At 44.1% G+C, this 22,508-nt stretch overlaps 1 protein-coding gene across 3 annotated transcripts in view; it reads right to left on the bottom strand.

Annotated features, from left to right (window-relative positions):
* Window positions 1-2,207: 2,207 nt before the first annotated feature.
* The window catches only part of BORCS5 (BLOC-1 related complex subunit 5), a 57,671-nt gene continuing 37,370 nt past the window's right edge, over window positions 2,208-22,508 (bottom strand). For all 3 annotated transcript variants that reach the window (XM_072350672.1, XM_072350689.1, XM_072350681.1), the window contains exons 3-4: window positions 17,225-17,382; window positions 2,208-4,696 (exon numbers count right to left, since the gene is read on the bottom strand). In XM_072350672.1, coding sequence (XP_072206773.1) covers window positions 4,466-4,696; window positions 17,225-17,382 — 389 coding nt within the window. In that variant the 3' untranslated portion in view covers window positions 2,208-4,465. The remainder of the gene's footprint in view (window positions 4,697-17,224; window positions 17,383-22,508) is intronic.

Here is a 22,508-nt window from a genome sequence, read left to right as displayed (position 1 = left end):
CCAGTCCTGAAACATTCCGAGCAGCTAGGAAATACCGAGGGAGGGGTACGTCCCTCACTGCTCCTTCGTAAAGCAGCTTATACAAACGTAGCCTATATTAGAATCAAGTCCTGCAGCAGAGTACAGATGCCAAGGCTGTATCCTTAAAATGGCATCAGCTTGCTGTTCTACAAAACAGGCCTCCCCTCTCACCCCTGCCAGCAGACTGCTATTCACAGAGACAGCCTTAAGACCGACCCCAGTGAGAACTCAAGAGGCAACAGAAATCTGTTGAAGGAGATTGATTTTTTGGTGGAAGGGGCTGGAGGTCGCTGTGTTCTTGATTTAACCATCCCAGTTGAATTCCTGGGGTGGAAAGAAAATCTCTTACAATGGCTTTCTCTGCATGAAGCAGGGATGTTCTTATAGCATCACCCCACACCCTTTGCCCTGGGGAAGTGCACAGCCCTATCTCAGGGCCAGGGACAGCCTCTCAGTGATTCCTTGGCACAGCACAGGGGTGGGCGTCCAGCCCAGCTGCAGCCCCACCACTGGCACAGCACAGCATCACTGTAGATAGACATCGTTTACTTGCACTGGATACCTGTGCCAAGCCCAGCTGGGACAGCATCCAAAGAAACCAGCTGTTTCATTTTTGGACACACGTGTCCTTACCATCACTGGGCCATCTCTGGGACACAAACAGAGCAGGACAGCTCAGGTAGGACTGAGCGCAGTCCCCAGCCATCACGGCAGGAAGCAGTGTAAGTGCAAAACAAGCAAAGGCACTTGGAGAAACAACACACTTGGCAAAGAGCAATACCAAACGTTTTAATGTTGGAGCTGGAACATGGAGCGCGCACACAGCGGTATACAGAGCAAGTCAGTGAAGAGGATGGTAATGCACAGACCAAGGGGTACTGGAGCACAAGGCTTGCAGTCAGATCACACACTGGGCAGCATAAGATGCAGAGGGGAGGTGCAGCACTGCTGCACAATACCAGTGGAATGTCAGCCAATGGGGCCTGTGGATGTGCCTATTTCTGCTCGCTCTGAGTAAAAGCCTAGGGGAGGGAACAGACCTTTTAAATATTTAAATATATTTAAATATGTATAATTTAAAATACATTTATTTAAAAATAATAATAAACCAACCAAATTTTCTGTCCCCTTCACTGGATTTTCACAGAAATGGAGCAGCAGATAGGTTGGTCCTTTAGCACCCTGACAATGCATTACGGTATACAACAGATAAAAGTCACAAAGGAAACCTTTCCCTCCAGTGCAGCACTGTACAGTGCCCTGGCATTTTGTGCCACAAGCACCCAAGGCAGCAAAGGAACTGGAGCAGCTCAAGCCCCTGGAGAAACACGGCTCAGGGCCTGGCTTCGCTCTCCAGCTTTTCAGGTTACACACCAGCAGGCTCTGTCTGCACCTACCTCACACGAGTTTCATTTCACATCCCAAACCAGGAATGAGCAGAAATGTTTCTTCTCAGTAGTCTGTGACAGATAATCCTGTTCATAGCACTAACAATCTGTCCTTCGTGTTCAAAGCAGCAGTACAGTTACAACGGAGACCTGAGCTTTCTCCACCACCAACTGGCTTGGGAAAGGAAACATGTAGGCAGAAGGGTAACTCTGGTCACGTCTTACAGCCCTGCTGCACGGAGTGAGAAAGTAAAGCAAGGCCTCACCTTAAGCATCACCCATACCTACAGTGAATCCAAAAGCAGCACACGGAGAAAAGCATAGAGCAGCCAAGCAGCAGCAACATGCAGCAGAAAAGGGCTTCCCTTCTGCAAGAGATCTAAGAATGTTGGGTGATAAAGCCGCTGACATTGTTTGAAGTAGAACTGTAAGCCATCCCGTAAGAACAGTTAGAGGATACAGGAATTCTGCAGGACACACATGAGACCTGTCGAATGGAAGTGATGGAGCTGTGTTCTTTGGAAGAGGCTGACATTTCAACCCTGATTTCCTTCTAGTTCAGTTATTACATTTATGACAACTTACCCTCGCTATTCAGGAGTCACTAGCCAGGAGGCCCAGAAGTGTACCCAGAAGCTTAAAAGGCAGTTAGTGCATAGGAACACACATTTCTTCCCATTATCAGCCCAATATCTAGGCAAATAAGACACTGATTTGCAGCCCCTACTCCTGCACATTCCAGACAGAAGCACCATTCACTCATCTGCATCAGCACCACAAGGAACAACACTTTGCAAGGAAAACATCCAAAGCTTTACAAGAGAGAGCATCCACAACCTTGCCCCTGCTGGCAGATCTGGTATCTAGATCTACTCCTAGTCTAAGCTGTCTGCACTCCAGGGCACAGGGAACCTCACACTGGACGGAGACAGCAGCTGAATGCTACACTTCATGTGCCTCCAAGCAGCTTGGTCTGGACAGGGAGGAGAAAACGCCTTTCAAGTTGCTGCATGTCACGGAGCATGTCTGGCGGCAGGAGGCAGAGAATGTCACCAGGAAGGATGGTACGGATACCCCGACCATGGGAAGCACATTGCAGTCTCCTGTAAGCATCAACTTTTTTTTTTTCTTTTAAACAAACCAAGTGTAAAATACTACAAAACATGGGAGCACAGGTGGGAGCCTGTTCTTCACATTGTTATACACAATGCACAACTATGTACCAACTCTGCTGTGGTGCGAGCAGTAACGAAATGGGCTCACTGCAGCCCTTCAGAGAGAATGTTCTGCTCACATCTTTGCCAACCACTCTTCACCGGGTACCATCCAGAGGGCCTCACAGCTACGGGACCCCATTCTCAGCACTGCTCAGCAGGCCCCACAGTTGTGTTTCAAACACAGACGTGTGCTGGCTGCAGTGTGCATTACAAAAAGTCACTCTGGGCTAATGTGGCCTCTGGTAATGAAGCAAAACTAACAGCCTGTTGCTCCCTGCCTGCGGAAGCCATTTACACTATCAGAAACCTATGATGCTTTCACACCCAAATGTTTGGAGACAGCCTCTTGCTCATTAGGTACACTCAAAGGCTAAGAGCTATTCCAGGAAGCCCCAAAGCCTGTACTGACAGATGGGTTGTGGCAGGGACTCTCTCAAAGTCTGGGGTGAACACCTCTGAAGTAAAACCACCATTCAAGTTCAGTCTCCTCAGCAGCAGCAGCAGCATTCTGGGAGGTCTGTAATGAACACAAACCTGCCACCGGCCCCGCAAGCCCAGGGCTCCTTGCTTCTGCTTTCATGCTCTTTCTGCTGGGATAAGAGCTGCTGCGCAATTGCAGCGCAGGCTGTTTGAACACCATTTCTAGATGTGTAAATACTTCACAGCAGTGTGTAAAATATCCCATTTTATATGGGGAGAAACCAAAGCCCGTGGCAGCAGCCCAGTAGCAGACCTGGCGGTCTGCAGTCCCCCGAGTCCCAGAGCAGTGCCTCGGCCCCACGAGCAGGCTGCCGACCGACCAGCTGGGGCTCAGTCCACAGGAACGCAGGAACATCCTGTTGCCTTTGGAGCAGTTTGTGGAGCGTGATCCCAACGGGCCGTGTGGTTTCAGTCATAAAACACCAGGCTCAGGCAAGCTCTCAGCATGACGGCAGTTCAGCCAGCACGGAGTCTGAAGGGCTTTTCAAATCTCCCCCTCCAACTGCATCCCTTTGGTATTAAAGAGCACCAAGATAACTGGTGTATGCCAATAAGTACAAAAATACACAAGATCTGATCCTTTGTGTCCAACTTTGGGGTGCCAAGTAAACAGGCAGGTACCAGTGTCTGTTAGAATTGCAGTGCAAAGTAAGGGACGTGAACAGCCGTCAGCTGGGGCATGGGACACTGCCAGGGCAAGGGGAGAGAACATGAAGGCTGCTCAGCAATAACAGACATATCTGGAACAGTTATTCCTTTACAGCCTCATAAATGAGTGAGCCCATAAAAACAAAGAGCCTCAAGAAAGGACATGCCAAAACCCTGCCATGCAAGCCGTGTTAATTATGATAATAGACATATTTTAATAAGCCAGTTCCTGGCTCCCACACTTTCACCTATAAAACATACATATTTCCAAGGGCAGAGGATCTCAAGAATACTCGCCAGCCATCTAATTCTCTAAACCCATGCAGCACAGAAAGCATGTTAGGTGGTTTGTCACACCCCATATCCCACTGAATTCTTCTAGTAAAAAGAATGGATGAAAGAACTCCTCTGCAAACCCACATCTAATTACAGCAATGAAACAAACGTCTCAGCACAGGTGGTGGCAGTGGAAGAGGAGAAAGCAGGGCAGGTGAGGGGAGACGAAAGCACAGTTAAGTATTCCTCTCCAAACAATGAGGCCAGGGGAGCTCCTGGGTTCCTGGTTGCACAGCCCTGGCAGCTGGGACTGTTCCTCCTCTGGTGCCCTAGCAGAAAGTCAGACGACACGACTGTCTGCTCCCAACATCAGCCAGTCCAGAGGCACGCCTGTGCCAAGCACTGGGGTGCAGGAGGTAGAGGGAGCTGGAGCAGCTAGGACTTTATCTCCCGGTCAGGTTTCATGCTGAAGGGTTCAAGCTGCTCACTCTCAGGCAGCATGCTGTTCAGCCTCTCCATCAGCGGGACAGTCTGGTCGATGCCCATCTGAATGCGGCGGAGGATGGCAGACATCTCATTGACCTTCTGGATCTGCTCTGCATATTTGGCATACTTCTTCTGGCGCTCCTGCATGAAGCTGTAAAGAGTTTCCACTGAGAGGTCCATCTGTTCAAAAAGAAGCAGAGGAGCCAGCCATGTTAGGCCAGCTGTTAAACAGTCCTCACAGCACACCACCTCCCCTACAAGCATGTCAGACACCCCACTAGATCTACCAGCCCAGTACAGGAGCTCATCCAGTGGTGCTCAGCCAGTCTGCCACGAAATGGAATGAATTATAGCTGTATGTGGAGCACATGCAACCACCTATACACCAATTATTGGATACACCGGATCACGCATGATATCCAAACACAGGGAAATCATGGCCCCTGCCCACACCTGTGTATTTTCAGTAGAACCTGTTGACTTTCGAGCATTAAGCTTTCTTTATTTGCCAGCGGTAACATCATTGGCTTCAGCAGGCTGTTCTGTGACTGAGCCACTGCTGTTATTGCCATCACCAGCTGGAAAACTCCTGTCTTGAGAAAGCACCACAGCAGACTTAGTAGTGTCCCTAATTTCCCCGAATCCTAAAAATAAAAGTGTTATGAATGACCCCAGGAGAGACATTAGGTAAATCAGTCATGCAATTAAGTACGGTAAGTACCTAAACACAGCCAGAGCATTACTACAATGACAGGAACTGCAGTGCTATTCCTGCCATTGAACTACAGAGGTAGCTTTTGTAATTCACAGCTCAACTTTCCCCACAGCTAGATTGCAAACCCCAAGGAGGACTCAGCTGCTAGCACCACACCACACACACACCAGCCAACTCAGACTCTTTAAGCCGTTCACCACTCCGTGAGAAATGCTGTACGTAAATCTCTCATTCAGAGCCTGCTACGTAACAGATCTATTCCGTTCTCTAAAAGCACACTGAAAGCTCAGCTACTTCAACTCGCCGTAGCTGGGTTCAGCAACACCACTCGCCCCACAGCTGGTATCCCTGAGCTGCAGGCATCCATCTCAGAAGCAAGAGGAGAAAAAGAGCTCTCTGCACAGACAAAAACGCTGTAAGTGCAGAACTACTAAAAATCCCACTGCTGCCCTGGACAGCATTTAATCAGCAGGTGTAATCATGACCCAGCAGTGATTTGGGGACACAAGGGGCAATCGGCAGCAAGGGGAAGAGCTTGAGGGAGTGATGCAGGGCTGGAGAGGGAGCCGCACTGCTAACAAACATCGCTCTCAGGCCCTGGGGAAGGAGTCAAAACAAAAAGTAGCGAGGCAAGAAACTTTTACTGAGGAACCAAAGCTACAAACAGCATTAAAAGCAAACAGAAAAGGTTCCGCTAAATCATCATAGGGATTAGGAAGACTTTTTTTCTCTCACCTCCATCAGAGCTGGATGCAGCACCAATTAAGCTTGTATTTCTTCTATATTTTCTAGCATTCTCGGGCTGAATTCTTCCTCCTTGCCTCTGTGCTTTCCTATGAATTCCTCCCTCCACACTTCCATGCATGGAAAAACATAAACCCAGCAGAGCAGAAAACTCCAAATGGAGTGGAAACAATTTAAGCCTACATAGGGGTTTCTATTAAAACCCTAGCTTAATAATTTAGTAGCTTGGCACTAGCTCTGTAAATCGGAGCGTGTAAAAGCAGACCACCAGCAGGTCTGCACAGGGTGGAAGTAAATCCAATCCAGTACCTAAAAATGTCCTACCTAACAAGAGCCAGTGCAAAGCAGCAGCTAGCGCGGAACAGCAGCCAGCTGAACAGCAGCACGGGGATAGAAGCAGAAACCTCCCTTGCTTCAAAGCCTTCCTCTCCAGGCAGGTTCCTCTATGCAAGGGCAAAGCAGGCATCCAGCCAGCTCTGGAATAACAAAGCTCCCTTTCTCCTCCAGCAATTTCATTTGGTGACTTATAGGCTCCTCAGGTAAATCCCTGTGACATCCACTTGTGGAGGGGAGCATGGAGAAAAGCTGGAGGGGGAGACCAGAAAAAGAAGAGCAGAGTAGCCTTCCAAGCTACTTTTGGACATGTTCACAGTAGCTCTATAAAAGCTGCCTCACAAGATACAGAAAGGCTGGAAGTGAGCATTTCCTATGGTTTCCCTACACCTAACATTACAGTTCATCTGCTGTGAGAAGCCATAGCAACTGCAACGCCTGTGACAGGCTGCAGGTCTGACAGGGGTCCAGGTCCCCATCTTCCTGCCCACCCCAGGCTCAGCAATGTTCTAGGAAGGACAGCAAGATGCTCCAGGGCCAGTGGCTCACGGCAGTCTATTATGCACGCTACACAATTTTTGCACAGTCACCGACACTTTGTAACATAAACAGATCCAAATCCTAACCCCGTGACTCACCCAAGGACAGCTGTAGCAATGCAGCCATTTATGTCTAAGCCTCACATCTTCAACCTGAAATGCTATCTACTGGGTTTTTCCTTCAAATGAAAACAGACCCATAATCACTTCCAATATCACTGGAGATGGACGCTCCCCTGGTCAGAGACCTCCACTGCAGCCCCTCCTGGAGAAGCACCGTTCACACTGTGGCCAGGAAGGGCTCAGAGACTGCGACACAGATCTGTTTGTAGCACAGTGCTGGAACAAGAACCAGTTGAGGGTACTTTCAGACACCTTGCACAGCACCAATTCTTGCAATTACTTTAGAATTCTTCTTGGCCCCCACTGCTGAGCAGAATAAAGATACGAAATTAGGCACACAAAAGACCACTCTGGGCACCAATCAGTTCTTTTTCAGAGATAATGCTGAGAACAAAACCATGCCCTGTGTGCACCTCTTAGCTAGCATGGCTTCGTACTGACCCTGTCATGGATAAAAGTGTTCTGAGCTTTGGGAAACTGTGTTCCCATCTTGTTAGCTCAATGACTGAAACGGTAATTGGGGCACGATCCTTGTTGCAGAAATTTCTCTTGCTAGAGCCTTGCTCCCCACACAAGTGTCCTTTCCCTTCGTATTGGCAGGTGTCTGGTAGGGCTGAAATGAATGTTTTCCTGCAGCTGCACAACCATACCTGAACGTGACAGGCACGAGCATGACTTCATGAAGCATGAGTCACGATGCGCTGGTGTGAAAATGCTTCTCAGTCAGTGCACTTAAAGCTGAAGGCAGTCTGTCTGTGCTGTCTGAAAAGAAATGCACTCAATGTATGGCTTTTCTTCCACCCTCCTTTTTGATAACGTCACTCAAAGTTAGCACAACCAATTGTGACAACTGTCTGATGCTGGGAACACACTCTCATTCTCCCACTTATCTCCCATACTAATAAACAATAAACTTAGTGTGCTGCATCTTTGCCAAGGTAGACAACAAAGACTCCCAGCTAAAGATCCCACATCCTTCCCTTCAGGACCAATCATGAGCACAGTTCTCATGAGTACTGCTTCACAGAATCACGGGGGCTGGAAGAGATCACTGGAGATCATCTAGTCCAACTCCAGCCTTAAACAGGTTACCTACAATAGGTTGCATAGGAAAGCATTTGTACTGCATCCAAACCACAACAGGCAACAAAGCCCAGCACAGCACAGGGCCATGGCAGTGGCATCAGACTAGACTTGCCCTGTCTGTGAGCCACAGTCAGGACCGTATTGCCTTCATGATCCTGTCTCCAACAGCTCTGTGCATTCTGGTGGGCAAAGAAACAGCTGAGTGGTACCATGTGATACTTGGTGAGGCTGAACAATTATCTTGAGTGTTCTGATCTGCAGCTGGAAAACACTTAGGTTATGGCCTGCAGTGCTCCTGGCTCTGAAGCACAATATCCTCAGCTGCCTTTTATCAACAACATCCAGAGGACCTTGAACCCTTGCTCCACTAGCTCCAATGAGAGATTGAGAAGATCTACAGCAACAAGTGGTGGGAGGTGCTTGCTTGCAGGAGAGAGCACTGTTGTGGGCTTCTTGTGTATGAACAAGCACAATGTGGTAGTCCTGTTAAGGGTACTGCAGTTGTACCTCAAAGACCTCATGGTGCTTCATTATGTGAGGGGCTCATCACAACAGTTACAGCCCTGTATCGCCCAGAGATTCACTGACAGTCGTTCCACTGGGATGTCAGTACAGCAAAAGGGCAGCCCTGCAGCCACCCCCAGCCCCATTGCCTCCCATCAGGGGCCTCCTGCCTCTGGCCCAGGTTGCTCTGTCAGCCCCACCACAGGCCTCAGCACTGAGGAGCCCCACAGTATCCTCTGCATGGATCCAGATCCTAGTCTGCGTTTAATTAGCTGTTCCTAGAGAAAAGAAAAATCTCTGTCTGTTACAAACTGATTTGTTGCTGAAATGATAACTTGCACAACTCTTATTTCAGGCATCTTAATAACTCTTCTACAAAACACAGCATTTAATCTCTCATTTCACACTGGCGTTTTACTACTCACTCGAGAGACTGCTATATCCATCCAGAGCTAGTATATTAAATGACAAGTTACAAGTACTTGCAAATGTTATTTACCATTATTGTCTTATTTTATTACAAATCTCAGTTCTGTATTTTCAGTATGTCAGAATGATTAGTTAGAAGCAAGCTGGTTTCCTATAAAGAACAAGCTTTGGTTTGAAAGATGACTAATAAACCAAAAGACTTTTGAAAGATGTTTTTTGAACCTCTACATCAGCTCTTTCATATTCAAGCTGAACATGAGTCAGTAACATCCCAGTGATGGTGGGAAGGGAAGGATCTATTCCTTCATCCTCAGAAGAGTCACCTTTAAGACCGGCTCCATCATACATTCCCACTGATGAAGCTCACCTTCAAAAATTTTTCTAGAGATCACAACATTTCACAGTAAGTCTTCAGCTTCAGAAAAGCCTCAAGGAAATGCTGGACTGCGAATCATTATCATAACAAGTTCTTCTGAGGCTAAAGACTACTGTTCAAAACATGATAAAGAGTGTACACCATCACCAAGGATCAACAGTTCAGACAAAAGTTCAGTGAGCGGAGCCCATGGCAAAGTTGGCTTGGGTTATTGCGGGTAAAGTGCAGGACCCAGCATTTGGTCTTGTTGAAATTCATCCAAATGGCCTCAGGCCAGCAATGCAGCCTGTCTAGATCAATCTGTAGGGCCTTCCTACCCTCAGGCAGATCAGCACTTCCTCCCAGTTTGGTGTCATCTGCAAGCTTATTGAGGGCGCACTCAATCCTCTCATCCAGGTCACCAATAGAGACATTAAACAGGACAGGCCCCAGTACTGACACCTGGGGAACACCGCTTGTGACCAGTCACCAGCTGCATTTAAGTCCATTCACCACCACCCTCTGGGCCCAGCCCTCCAGCCAGTTCTTTACTCTGCAAAAAGCACACCTGTCCAAGCCATGGGCTGCCAGTTTCTCCAGGACAATACTGTGGGAGACAGTGACAAAGGCTTTGCTGAAGTCTATGTAAACTACATCAACAGCCTTTCCCTCATTAACCAGGTGGTTTGCTCAATCTTAGGAGGACATCAGGTTAGTAAAGCAGGACTTGTCCTTCGTGAATCTTATTTCTTGTCCACTGTGCCACGATCTGGCACAGTTCATACACTTGGACACAGGACACTCTGCCATACTATAATTCAGTATTATAAATAGGCTGCAGAGGTTGATAAAGCATCTGGTCAGGGAACAACTACTACAAGAACTAATTACTAATAAGCGCTGCATTTCTTATCTCTAGAATAGTGTTGAAGTAATAGCTAATAGCCTTCTCATACAGAAACATTCATGCCCCAATGGCAAAAAGGCACAAAGGAAACTCTACCCCTCACATGAAGCAAGATGGACAGATTACCTGCTCTAAGGCTTTATAATATTATAACATGAAGTCATTTTTGCAGATCTGAATGCTAATTACGGGGCTGCTAACACAAGGTCAAACCTGCTCCACCAACCTACCACCTGGCATCTTTAAGTCAACAGTACAACCCCAGATATTTGCAGATGCTCCTGGCTAACCTGTTGATTCATGTCAAATTGCTGAACTGTTTGTTAGCTAATACTGAAAACAACAAAAAATACAACATACAATTCTCGCTCAGTTAAGAGTTGACACCTTAAACGCTTCACTGCACGTTGAAACAGGAAGTAATGCTTAAAACCAGTCTGTAAAGGGACTCTTTCTGTATCCAAGAGAATCCAGCAGGGAGGGAGCAAAGCATCTTCAGCCCAAGTTAAATCCAAATGTAATTAGAAAAACAAATGGTGCTACTTTTTGCATTCACTTTAGTAAGCCAAGTAAAGCGTTTCCAGTTTCTTCCCAGAGGTTCTCCAGTCCCCAGGCATCCTTATATCCCTCCTGCCATACTACAAACTCCATTTTGTTGAAATAGCTGCCTCGTGCTGCCAAATGAGATTGTCTCATGGGAATACCTCACCTGACACACTCCCAGGCTGAGATTTGCATTCTTCCTCTCACAAATCTATTTCATGCACAAGTTCAGTATCAAAACTAACTCTGGGATGAACTTCAATACTTCTTCTTCCTATTTAAATCTCTACAGTGTTTTTTTGTTTGTTTTCCTACATGGGGAAATAAGGCTCAAATAAGAAACCCAATTTTCTAGTTTAAGCAAGGTGTGAGAAGAAACTGCATTCTGCTCCTTCTGATACTCTATAATCCTAAACTCCAGGCACTAATACTGATGGAAACATCAATACAGGACTTAGCACATCAGGCTTCTGATCTTCACTGCCAGTCTCTTAAAGCACTGCATTTCTATAGTAACACAAATCTTTCTGTCTTCAAGATGCTTGGTTAAGTTCATCATAACCAAGGTGGGAATGATTTCAGTTCACAGCTTTTCCCAAACAGCCACAATACAGCAAAGCACAAGAGAAAGGAACACGATGAAAATGATTTCATATACACATTCTGGGAATGAGTGACTGGTCTGTTTTATGAAACAAATGAAGCTGTGTATGTTAATACAGCAGATTTCAGCGTCATAACCACTCGATCGCTTCATAACATTCGCATACAACACAGCACTGGCCATCCGCCTGTGGCACACAGCAAGATGTTTGTTCTGTGTATTGAAATAACAACCGCAGAGCTTTTTCAAAAGCAATTTCCTATTTTGCTGTTGGCTGGTTAGGACATCACCACACCATTGGAGAATTCTAGCCTAAAGTACATTAGATTGGAGGAACACAAGCAAGATCAGCTAAAGGACATGAAGGTTTCCATCTTAACAGTGCGGCACAGTTAGTTCTGCATGATGGTGTCCACCCCATTAAAATTCCAGTGTTTATAAATAACACTTCATCAAATGAGAAGGGAAAAAAAAAAGAGCCTGATAGACTGCCACAGACTTCAATCTGGTAATTTCTGGATGCCAAAAACTATATTTAACATACTGGTTTCTTCACAAAACACTGCATTCCCTAGAACAGCTTTTATTAAAAATCATAGCTGCACAGCATTAAGGACCCACAAGGATCACTAAGTCCAACTCCTGGCTCCATACGTGACCACCCAAAATCCAAATCCTACGCTCAAGAGTTCTATCCAAACACTCCTTGAATGCTGGAGCTTGGGGCCATGATGACTGCCCTGGGCAGCCTGTTTCAGAGCCCAGTCGCACCCTGTGGTGCAGCCCCTTTCCCTGCCCCCCAGCTGCCCCTCCCCTGGCACAGCTCCATGCCGTTCCCTCGGGCCCTGTCGCTGTCACACAGAGCAGAGCTCAGCGCTGCCCCTCCACTCCCTGTGAGGAGCTCAGCTGCCATCAGGCCTCCATCAGCTCCTCTGCTCTGCACTGAGCACACCAAGGGACCTCAGCCACTCCTCATACATCCTGTCCTCAGCCCCTTCACCATCTTCACAGCCTTCCTAGAAGCCCTGTAGTAGCTTTATGTATTTATGTTGTGGCACCCAAACCTGCACACACTGCTCAAGGTGAGGCTGTACCAGGCAGAGTGGAGTGGGACAATCCCTCCCCTCACCTGGCTGGCAGTGGTGGGCCTGATGCAATCCACGGTACAGCTGGACTTCTTGCTATTCAGATTCAACTTGCCATCAGCCAAAACTCTACAGCATGTTCTGTCAAGAGTAAATATCTCCGCTTTCACTTTTGCCAGGCTTCATTTAAGTCACTTGCTTTCAGTCCTCTGAGTCCTTCCCTTAAATGGGATGCAAGGTAATTCTGATTCTGAGTCATATGAACACACAGACCTTTAAGAAAAGGTCTTGGACCTTTGGACTGTTTTGTCGGCGTAATTCATTTTAGCAAGGTGTTATTCTCAAAGCGTATCTGTTGAAAATAGGCTTTGGTTTTGGAAACTCAGTTGATACCAACATGGAAACCATAACTACAGCCAGTAACAGCAAATATCTCACGCTCAGGAGAATGCTGAAGAAACAGCTCCAACAGCTCCCAAAGCAAGGACAAAAAAAAACCAACAAAAACTACCTCCCACAAAACTGTCCCAACATTTCAGTCCATCCCCTTAAGGGACACATCAATTGTGATGGAACACTGCAGGGTTCATGTCCTTCTGCTCAGACAAGGTACTTAGAAGGGTGAGGAACAAGCCACATGCGAATGCAGCAGACGTGGATTGCAGGTCCTGTTGCTGCTGTGGATAATGGCATACTGCGCTGCTTCAGCCCAGTTCCCTGCCATGCAACGTTTTGTCAGTCTCCGAATCCTACAGCAGCAGAGCTACAGATAGAACACATCAGTATTTGCTCTTAGGGAAAAGTGTAGGAGCTCTCCTAGCAATCCAGTTTCAAATACATTTTATGCACACTTTATCATGTAACTACTCTTGCCTTTAAGGATACACAGGATACTCTGAGCAGTATATTGGCAAAGGGGGGCATAAGAAGTCTAATAATAAACGCCAATGGTGGTTTTATTTCAAAACATCTTTGAAAGGAACTTAGATGCCCTTTAGTTTCCATTCTGCTTTCACAGAAAGTTGTTCAGCTTAAATTTTCAAATATATGAGTAACTTTCAGATAGTCAACTTATGCTATTATGAAAGATGTCATCTTTAACATGCTTAGCAACCAGTGCACAGAAAACCATATTTAAGACACTGAAACTAAAATGTTTTGAATACACAAAATCACGGTCCCTTTCTGAACATCAAGCTGTTCCCCAGCATTTACTTTTCTCATTTGTTCCTCAATTCCTGTTATTCCCTATCAAATACCAGATTCTCTCCCTGCCATCCACATCAAACACTCTCTGCAGGTAATCATTCTCCTTGCTTCACTTGTTTTCTACCTGCAGGCATACCTAGCATTTAGTGCGGGTCAATATTCATCCCCAAACTCACCTTGGCAGAAGTATCTCATTTTACAGATCACAAAACTGAAGGAGTCTCCTGGTGAAAGAAGCAAAATGATCTCAAGCCTAGAAGTAAGCTGGAGTTGCTCCAAGTTTTGCAGTAGTTCTAACACAGACCTACAGCATTGTTATGGCAGAAGTGGGATGCAGCAGGACCTCGTGGCTACAGTGGGGACTTCTTGCCTGAACCATCATGTTCTGAATAAGGTGAGTCTACACAAGTTCAACATACCACCAGCAGACAAGTAAGATTTCATTTCCAATCCCACCTGAGCAGTCTGCCCCAGAAGTCAATAATGCAGTGATCAATCTGATGTGCTAAGGACATTCATCCTACATAATACCAAAGAGTAGATATGCTGCCCAGAAAAAAAAACCCTACACTTAGGCTTTTTTCATCCAGAATTGACAAATTTTATCAGATGCCATAACCCTGAATTAACACATGTATAAGTCCCAATCTGCTGTTCTGCAAACCACTACAGGAGAAAAATTAGAAGGAATTCTAAATATTTCAATGGTTCTGGAATTAACGCAAAGTATTTTTAAATACTTTAAAAATTAAAGTATTTTGACAGATGGTGGGGCAGTTGCCAAAACTTAATACGAAACACAATATTTAATGCACACTGGTTATTTTATCCTAAAATGCAAACACTCTTTTTTTCCCCCACTTCTGAATAAAGACAAAGCCTGTCGTGATATATTCAAATCATTCTGAAACCAGACAGTTCAGGCACCAGTGCTTAATGGTTAACTGCTGAAGATGGGCAGATGAGCAGTTGAGTCATCTGCTTTGAAGCATGTCTTCAATTCTTTCCCCAAGGAAATGCTTGGGTAGGTATCATTTGAAATAGAACAACCTGGAAAGCACACAGGTTCTATGTTTCAGAGCTCTAGTGAACATTCTGCAAACTGGCTAACCCAGGAAATGAGATGTAGAGCAACACTACACTGTTTTGGTCCCCAAAGCAAAGAAACACACCGATGGGTCAGCTTAGATCCACAGTAACAACTGGCATGTGAGGTTTTTGTTTTCCTTAGTTTTCAATTAAAAACCATTTTAATTTAGATTGCGTGCTGATTTACAAACCACTGCAGTCAATTATGAATTATCAAGGGCCAATAAATTTACAACAGTACTTATGAGTTTTGCCAGAAATTGGGAAACTTTTTTTCCAGACACATAATAAGCACAAGATACTTACCCTGAGACATTCTGTCAAGGGAAAACTAAAATCGAGCTGCAGCTTGTATGACTGCAGCGCATTGTACAGTGAGGCTGTAGAGCCACACTGAATAAAAACAGTTAAAGTCTGAGAAGTGAACAGACCTCAGATAAATGGCAGGAATCAGGGACTAAAGCTCAATATTTTGTAGTAAAGTTAAGAGCATAATTCATCAGAAAAGTCTGTTACAAGAGGAAAAAACAATTCAACGCTTTCCATGTTACAGAGGAAAAAAAAAGGGAAATAATGACTACTAAGGATATTTTACTCTATAGCTCATGGATACATTATGCTTTTCACAATGCTGTCATTCACTTTCATTTTTACTCCTTACCAATGGTCAAAAATTTGCCTACACTGCAAAGCAAAATCACTGCTGACAAATGGTCACACACAAATGTGATTTCCTATGTCTACTCTTGTAACAAGAGACATACCCCGTTCTAGTTCAGCTGCACCCTTAGTTGTAACAACTGTCAGCACTGGTTCAATTCAGTGCGCTAAAGAGAGTCCCAACAATTTGGAAAGAATGATTTAAGTGGAGTGGGTCCCACCCAGCTCCTTCAGAACACACATGCACAACAGCCAACGCAAGAAAAACATTTAAAAATCATTAGGTTATCTAACAGTAAAAAACCATCAGATCTGGCAATGGGGTTCAAAGCATCTGAAGTTACTTAAGCGTCAAGAGAAAAAAAAAAAATCCCAGAAAAAAGCCAACAAACCAAAAAACGTGACTTGTCAGTTTCCCTAGTTAGAGTCACAATGTGTGATAAAGAGTGCAGTAACAAAATCGGTATCACATATCATCAGAAGTGTTATAAACTATAAGAAAGTAACAGCATTGGTAATTTGAAAGGCAGTCTGTAACTTCTCCATAGAAGGTAAATCCAAGTAACGCAGATTGCATTGGTGGAGCCTACCATGACTTTAAATCATGTTGACAGTCACTCTCTAATAGCCAGAAGAATTACAGTCTGCTGGATTAATGCTGCACGCTGTCATTAGGCTGGCAATTAAATCCCATTTCTGAGGCTGTGTGATCTGAGTTACCAACATCTGCAAATATCTTTATGTCTTGCGTAACAGCTGGCCCCAGATCATGATACACCAAAGGAAAAAGGCCTTCTTAATGGCTCCCACGTTATTTTGGACTTAAAACTTTGTGATGACAGCAGCTTCTCAGAACAGCCCATGAATCAAATTTATTATCCAGTTTGTCATGTGGGACTTCTTAACTCTAAGCCAATATAGCAATAAAGAATCAAGGTCATTGTTTATTGTACACGAATAAAAATTAACCACCTGTTCAAAGTTTTACCTTTTGACACTGGATGGTATTTGGTCTCAGAGACTTTTGACATCTATAACATTTACCAGTTCTATGAACACGCAAGAAACCACTCTCAAAGAGCATCTCCACTCATGACAGTCTGTCTTAACTTTAAAAATGTCAGCCTATCTACTTCCAGCATCAGTAGCTACACACAATGAGATGGGCAACTATATTACAGGATGCTCACACAAGGAATTAATTTCCTTCCCAATAATATCATCAAATAGTTAAACAGACCAGTGATTTCCAAGAGATCATTTACTGACAAGAACAGCAGTACAGGAAGATCTTGAAAAGCCATACAGAACAGAGGAGAGAGACTTTGAAAACAAAGATATGGCTCTACAGATCCATTGAAGAAAGAAAGAAATGCTATCTGCAGTGACAGTTATGCTAGGCACTCCTTTCCTTAGAACTTAACCATGACACCTAATAAAGTGTGAAGTGTGAAGATCTAAATAAGGAACGATACTTTGAAAAATCATGATCTTTTACTTCTTCAACATTCGCTTGTAGTACTTGCAGTAACAGAGGAACATAAAATGTTTGCAGCCAAGAATCACAGAGCATAACCAATAAATACACCACGTGAAAATCTAAAATAAGGCAGTCAGGGGGCTTCGTTTGAAATGCACAGAGTTTCTCCAGAGCATTTTCTCTGAGGCAGACTAACCCAAGCAACTACAGATCACTCACAGCAAGCACTGGCACCCACAGCTCACTAGGGACATGCAAAGGCTCAGGCCCTCCCTCCCAAAGCAGGTGCACAATGAGCAGTACCTCTTTGATGCGCTTCACCAAAGCATTCTGGTCAAAGGCAACAGCCTCCGCGCACTGGTGAAGATGGTCCTGGTATCGGAGACACAGCTGCAGCACTTGATGTGGATCCAGCTTCTCCAGCTTGGCATTGGCTGGAGATGTCTGCCCACTGAGGAGTCCTGCAAAGCAAGGGAAGCAGTGGAGTTAACTCAGCTGCTCACATCACCAGCCCAGCTGCAGGCAGCAGCAGCACAGCACATCCAGAATAAACACTTTTAAAGGAATGATTAGTAGGTAATCTGGGCTGCAAGGCTACTGAATGGACTTCAGCAATACAAAGGTCCAAGGGAGGCTAGCAGTGGGAAGGACGTGGATTTTTTGATATTTAGGTTTCACAGCAGCATGAAGAACAAGTTGCCATACAACTTAGTCCTCCTTGACAGAACTTAAACAGAGAATCTAAGTGTAGCACCATAAACTGCATGAAGCAAGTCCTGCTTCTTTGTCACAAACCATTCTGAACTCCAAAAATGACCCCTCCTTCTCATTTAAGCGTGCCAAAGAGAGAAGTTCAGTTCTGTGCTCCCCTAAGGGCACGAGACTCAAACTAATTTCTAAAAACCATTAAAAATTCACTGGTTTTCCAAAGCAAAGCTGAATAAAAAAGATCCCAACTAAGTTAAATGGGATAAAATGTCCAGGCTTTGCCTACCTTGATTTTTAGAAGCTTCAGAATCCTTTCATGCTGAAATACAATCTTTACAATCTTCAAGACTAGCTACATGTATTCTATTCTATTAATTTATTTATTTTAAAATATGTAGTATTTTTATTTCCTTTATTTATTTTCATTTCACTTTGCTCCAGCATTAGCAGAACACTTTCCTAGCTGAGAAACCATCTGTGACAAGCAGCACACACAAATACAATCTGCTTTTTCCAACACATCCGCCAGGCTACATAAGTTGAATTCAGCAACTGCACGCATGTGTCCTTTGGGGCTCTCCATTTACAGACAGGAAAGGACATTAAAACAGCAAATGCAAGAAAGTATCACATCATACAATTAAAAGAAGTAATAAATGCAGGTTAACTGGATTGGAAACATTCTAAGAAGGTACCTCACTGGGAAACAGAAATTATCTGAATTGCCTTGGTGCGTAATGGAAGCTACAAACAAGTCGTGAGATCAAGTTTTTGCCAAAAGGATCAAAAACAAGACAGAAAGATTGAGGCTGAAGCATCTTATGAATTTGAGAAAGTTAAACCAAAACATTTCCAGACAGAAATGAAAACGAAATGAAATACGATACAGTATGTTTACTTTGCATCAGCAGTCAACATTTTATCCTCTCAGGATGCTCTCCATTTCCCCTTACACAAACGTTTTTTTTTCCTCATCTTAAAGATAGTTTTGTTTTGCTGACTTGTTGCCCACTGCAACAGCACCAACTGAGTTGAGAGGTCAGGAGAAGAAATACAGTTAACTGTTTGGTCTCAACACTCTGTATTAACCAAAGCACTTTTCATGTTCTGTAAAGAACCACCTCCAACAAAACCATAGGTCCAGCAACATCAACTGCAAAACTTTCAAGACTACTCTCTGATGAAGTGCAACGCTTTAATGAGTGCAAACCGGAAATCAGACTTTTCTTTTTAAACATACACATGACATGTTTTAGCATTCCATCAGTTTCTTAGTTCTGAACCTCTGTATGTTTAACTTGTTGGGATCAATGTTCAGATAACATCATCAACTTTCACTATGCTGAATGTTCACTAGATAATGAAGAGTTCACCATACACCTGAGGCAGTTACCCTGTTTCCTTGCTGATTTAAATACATGATGCTATCAACTAATTTTCTTCGGTTACTAACCTCTCATCAACTTCAAGAGGAGTAAAGAGAATTATGCTCCATTTAATAGTTTTAATTAAAATGAAGTGTGCATTTGGGCTAATTTAGGCTGTTTTTAAGAGTTTTAAGGAAGAATAGGCCAAGGGCAGTAAAATGAGCTACAAAGGATTATGCTACTTACATTGCTGTAAGTACGTACTAACAACCACGTACAGGTTACATAATGCTAAAAGCAAAATGAATAAACTGCAAGGAGCCTCTGACTGACCATCCAACAAAACATGAGCTCAAGTAAACGCAGAAGTTCAAATAACTAACATACGCTGTTCAAAGACAGAGGATGGCATTGTCTGGGATGATGCTGAATCCAAGGCAATTAGCATCTCTCCAGATCCCTGGGTTCATGCTGCCAGTGTCAGAGAACAATTTAGCTCAATTTATAGGCAAAGAAAAATAACAGTAAGCAACAGAAAGGAAAAGATCATGTACTTTTCAATCTGGCAAATAAAAAAACCCTTTCAACAAATATCTGTCTCCCATCTTTTGTTCACAGTGACTACTTACTACCCACACTGTAAATATTAACTTTTTATTAATTTACAGCTATTTATTTTTGAGCAAGACAGTAGCTTTACTCCAAAAGAGCAGATGGCAGCAGTAAGTCATTTTGATACATTATGGAAGACACTGAAAACGGTTAAGATAGTTGGGGAGCCCAGGAGGAACCAAAGGATCCAATGCTGCAACCCGCTGCTCCACATCTCTCCCCTTCATTCTCTCCTCATAAGCAGGCAGCGCTGATCCCAGAAGGCTATCATGCACTATCCACAAGCTCTGCCCTACAGGATAGCAGAGCAGCAAGCTGCCCTACAGCCACAAAAAGCTTAAGATTCACGGGAGGAAAAAAAAAAACACAACCAAGAGACATGGAGAAAAAGGGCAGGAGGTTAAAAAGGGTGTTGCTGGTATCCTTTGTTCCTGTACAACAGAGAGCAGAGGAGATAAACCACAAGCCTCCAGCGATTCTGCATTGAGACTGCTTCGTTTCTGGAGAACTGTGAACTTCCAGGTATTATTTAATAACTTTCTTCTTGAAAATCACTGCTTCCTTCTCCAAGCTCTGTCCCACACTTTGAACTCTTCACTGAATAGGCCCATCCTATGGGATGGAAGTAGAGTTGGCCAATATGCGGGTTTTAAAAGGATATGAGATCATATCTGGTGTAACAAAATATTTATTAGGTCAGTTTCTCAAGTGCCAAAAGGTGGAGAGGACAGAGGCCCCTGGTGGCTCAGGCTGCCTCCTGAAGCAGCCAGCATGTGAACTTGCTCATCAGCATGCCAGACCTCACTGCTGTCCTCACAACTTCATTCGCATGATTACTGCCTTACTTTTCCTGCCCCCTTCCAGAATGCATTTCTACTTTTAGACAGTAAGAAAAAACAACCATTTCTTATTAAACTAGATACTCGTTTACCAAGCTTCTGGTTCTCGTTCAAAGAGAGAAGCACACAAGGAATTCCTACAACACCGATTAAAAACTGGAGAATAGATTGCTCAGCATAAGTGATGCAAGTTACTCCCGTGTAACAAGGGAAGGTGGCACAGAGGATGGCAGATTGACTGTAGGCAAACTGAACAGCTATTATGTGAGCAAGGAACATATTTGTATTGTGGCAAGGAATGTTGGCTGTAACAGCAAATTTTCCTCTACTTTGGAGCTCATACCATGTGATCTTTTATTTCTGCATGGGTGACAGATGGGCTGAAAACTCTTGTCCTGTCACATCATTTAACAGGCAACTTTTCTGACTAAAGAGCCCAAATATTCTCACAGTGTGAATGCTGTACTCCAGTTTCCCAACACTGTGAGCTGCTGCCTGTAAGACAATAGTCACAGAGATATAAAAATCACCTCCACTTTTTCTTTATCTTAAAACAACACAAGGAGATCCAAGACATTTAAGTTTCTTTAAAAAATACAGTTTCCTATAACACAGAGACAAAAAACCCACAAACTTTTATGAATCTCTATTTACTAAAGGCACAGATCTTACATAGAAAAAAAGGTTTTGTTAACATTAATCGAACAAAGAGAATTTGTAAAATATTTTTGCTTTCTGAATTTCATTTCTATTTAGACTTAGATCCTGCAAAGATCCGTATACCATTAAAACTTCCTCCTACCACATAGGGATGGGTTATATGTAATCAATAAGGTGTATCTTTTTTTGTACCACTGAAGTTTACAGTGTCTCCAAAACAGTACCTTTTTGCCCCACATTTTAAAGAATCTGCAAAGTGGTTATCAGATGGAGCCTGATCCTGACTAGGACTTTGAAGACTGCTGCAAACCCCATTTGTTGAATGATGCAAAAGATTCCTAAATTCAGATCTCTTTTTTTAAAGAAACAACAACACAAGCAAATGAGAAATGCTTCCTCAACCTGAATATCCAGAAGGGGAAAGCATTACCCGAGTTTGTGTGCATTGAAAATTACTAACATATTCTTTGTTACTGCAAGGTTGACCGTCAAGCCTTGGAGAAGTTGCTAATGGCTGCCAGAAAATCAGTTACATGTCTGCCATATTTTGAAACTTCAGGTAGGGAAAAAGGCACACAATGTGCTCTGAAGAAAAGTGAACTGCTGCACCACACCAAATTAAAGCAACCAAGCAACCAAGATCCTACCAAGTACACCTCTCCACTGATTTACTTATTCATTTTAACTTCTGGAGCACAGAAGTAATATACAGGAGTGCTCTTGACCTGTCAGTTGTCGAGTTGTGCAGTCCACTCCCTTCCACTGACCTGAAAGGAGGAACACAAGGAAAAAACTGGGAAAACAGATGGCATAGTTCACAGGAATGTGAGAACGGCGATTCTGTCTCATGCAGTAAACTGCAGTTCCTCTACAGCTCCTCCTTTTTTTTTTTTTTTTTTTTTTTTTCTTTGTGGCAAACACATTAAGACCTACCATCACTTGCTTATGTAAGCAGATGATATCTGCAGGCTACAGCAGAGCTCATTATCCCAAGAGCTATGCATGTACAAAGGGCAGAATACTAACGTCATTTTACAAGATGAGGAATTGCAGCACTGAGAAGTGATTTATCTGAGACCACATGGAAGCTGCTGTCCCCCTGCCTGATGACTCCACTACCAGAACATCCCTCCCCTTCTCACCCTCACGTAACACATTCCAGCAGTGCAGGAAGCAGCACAGCCTGTTTTCCTGTGGAACTGTCAGTATTAAACACATTTATGCAGTCTCTCCCACACAGCTCCTCAGACATCCAATAAAACTTTGTGAGACAACCACAGCCAAATCAAGATTCCTCCCTCCAGACCCCCACATATATGCTCCTCTAAAGGGAAAGTCCAACTCCCATTTTTATCATGCTCACTGCAAGGCAGCACTGACTGGCTGTTATTACACATAACC

The sequence above is a fragment of the Excalfactoria chinensis genome, chromosome 1 (assembly GCF_039878825.1).
Source record: "Excalfactoria chinensis isolate bCotChi1 chromosome 1, bCotChi1.hap2, whole genome shotgun sequence".
In the NCBI taxonomy this organism is placed as follows: domain Eukaryota; kingdom Metazoa; phylum Chordata; class Aves; order Galliformes; family Phasianidae; genus Excalfactoria; species Excalfactoria chinensis.
The sequence above is the reverse complement of the archived record's forward strand: the minus strand, read 5'-3'. Positions and strand labels throughout refer to the sequence as shown.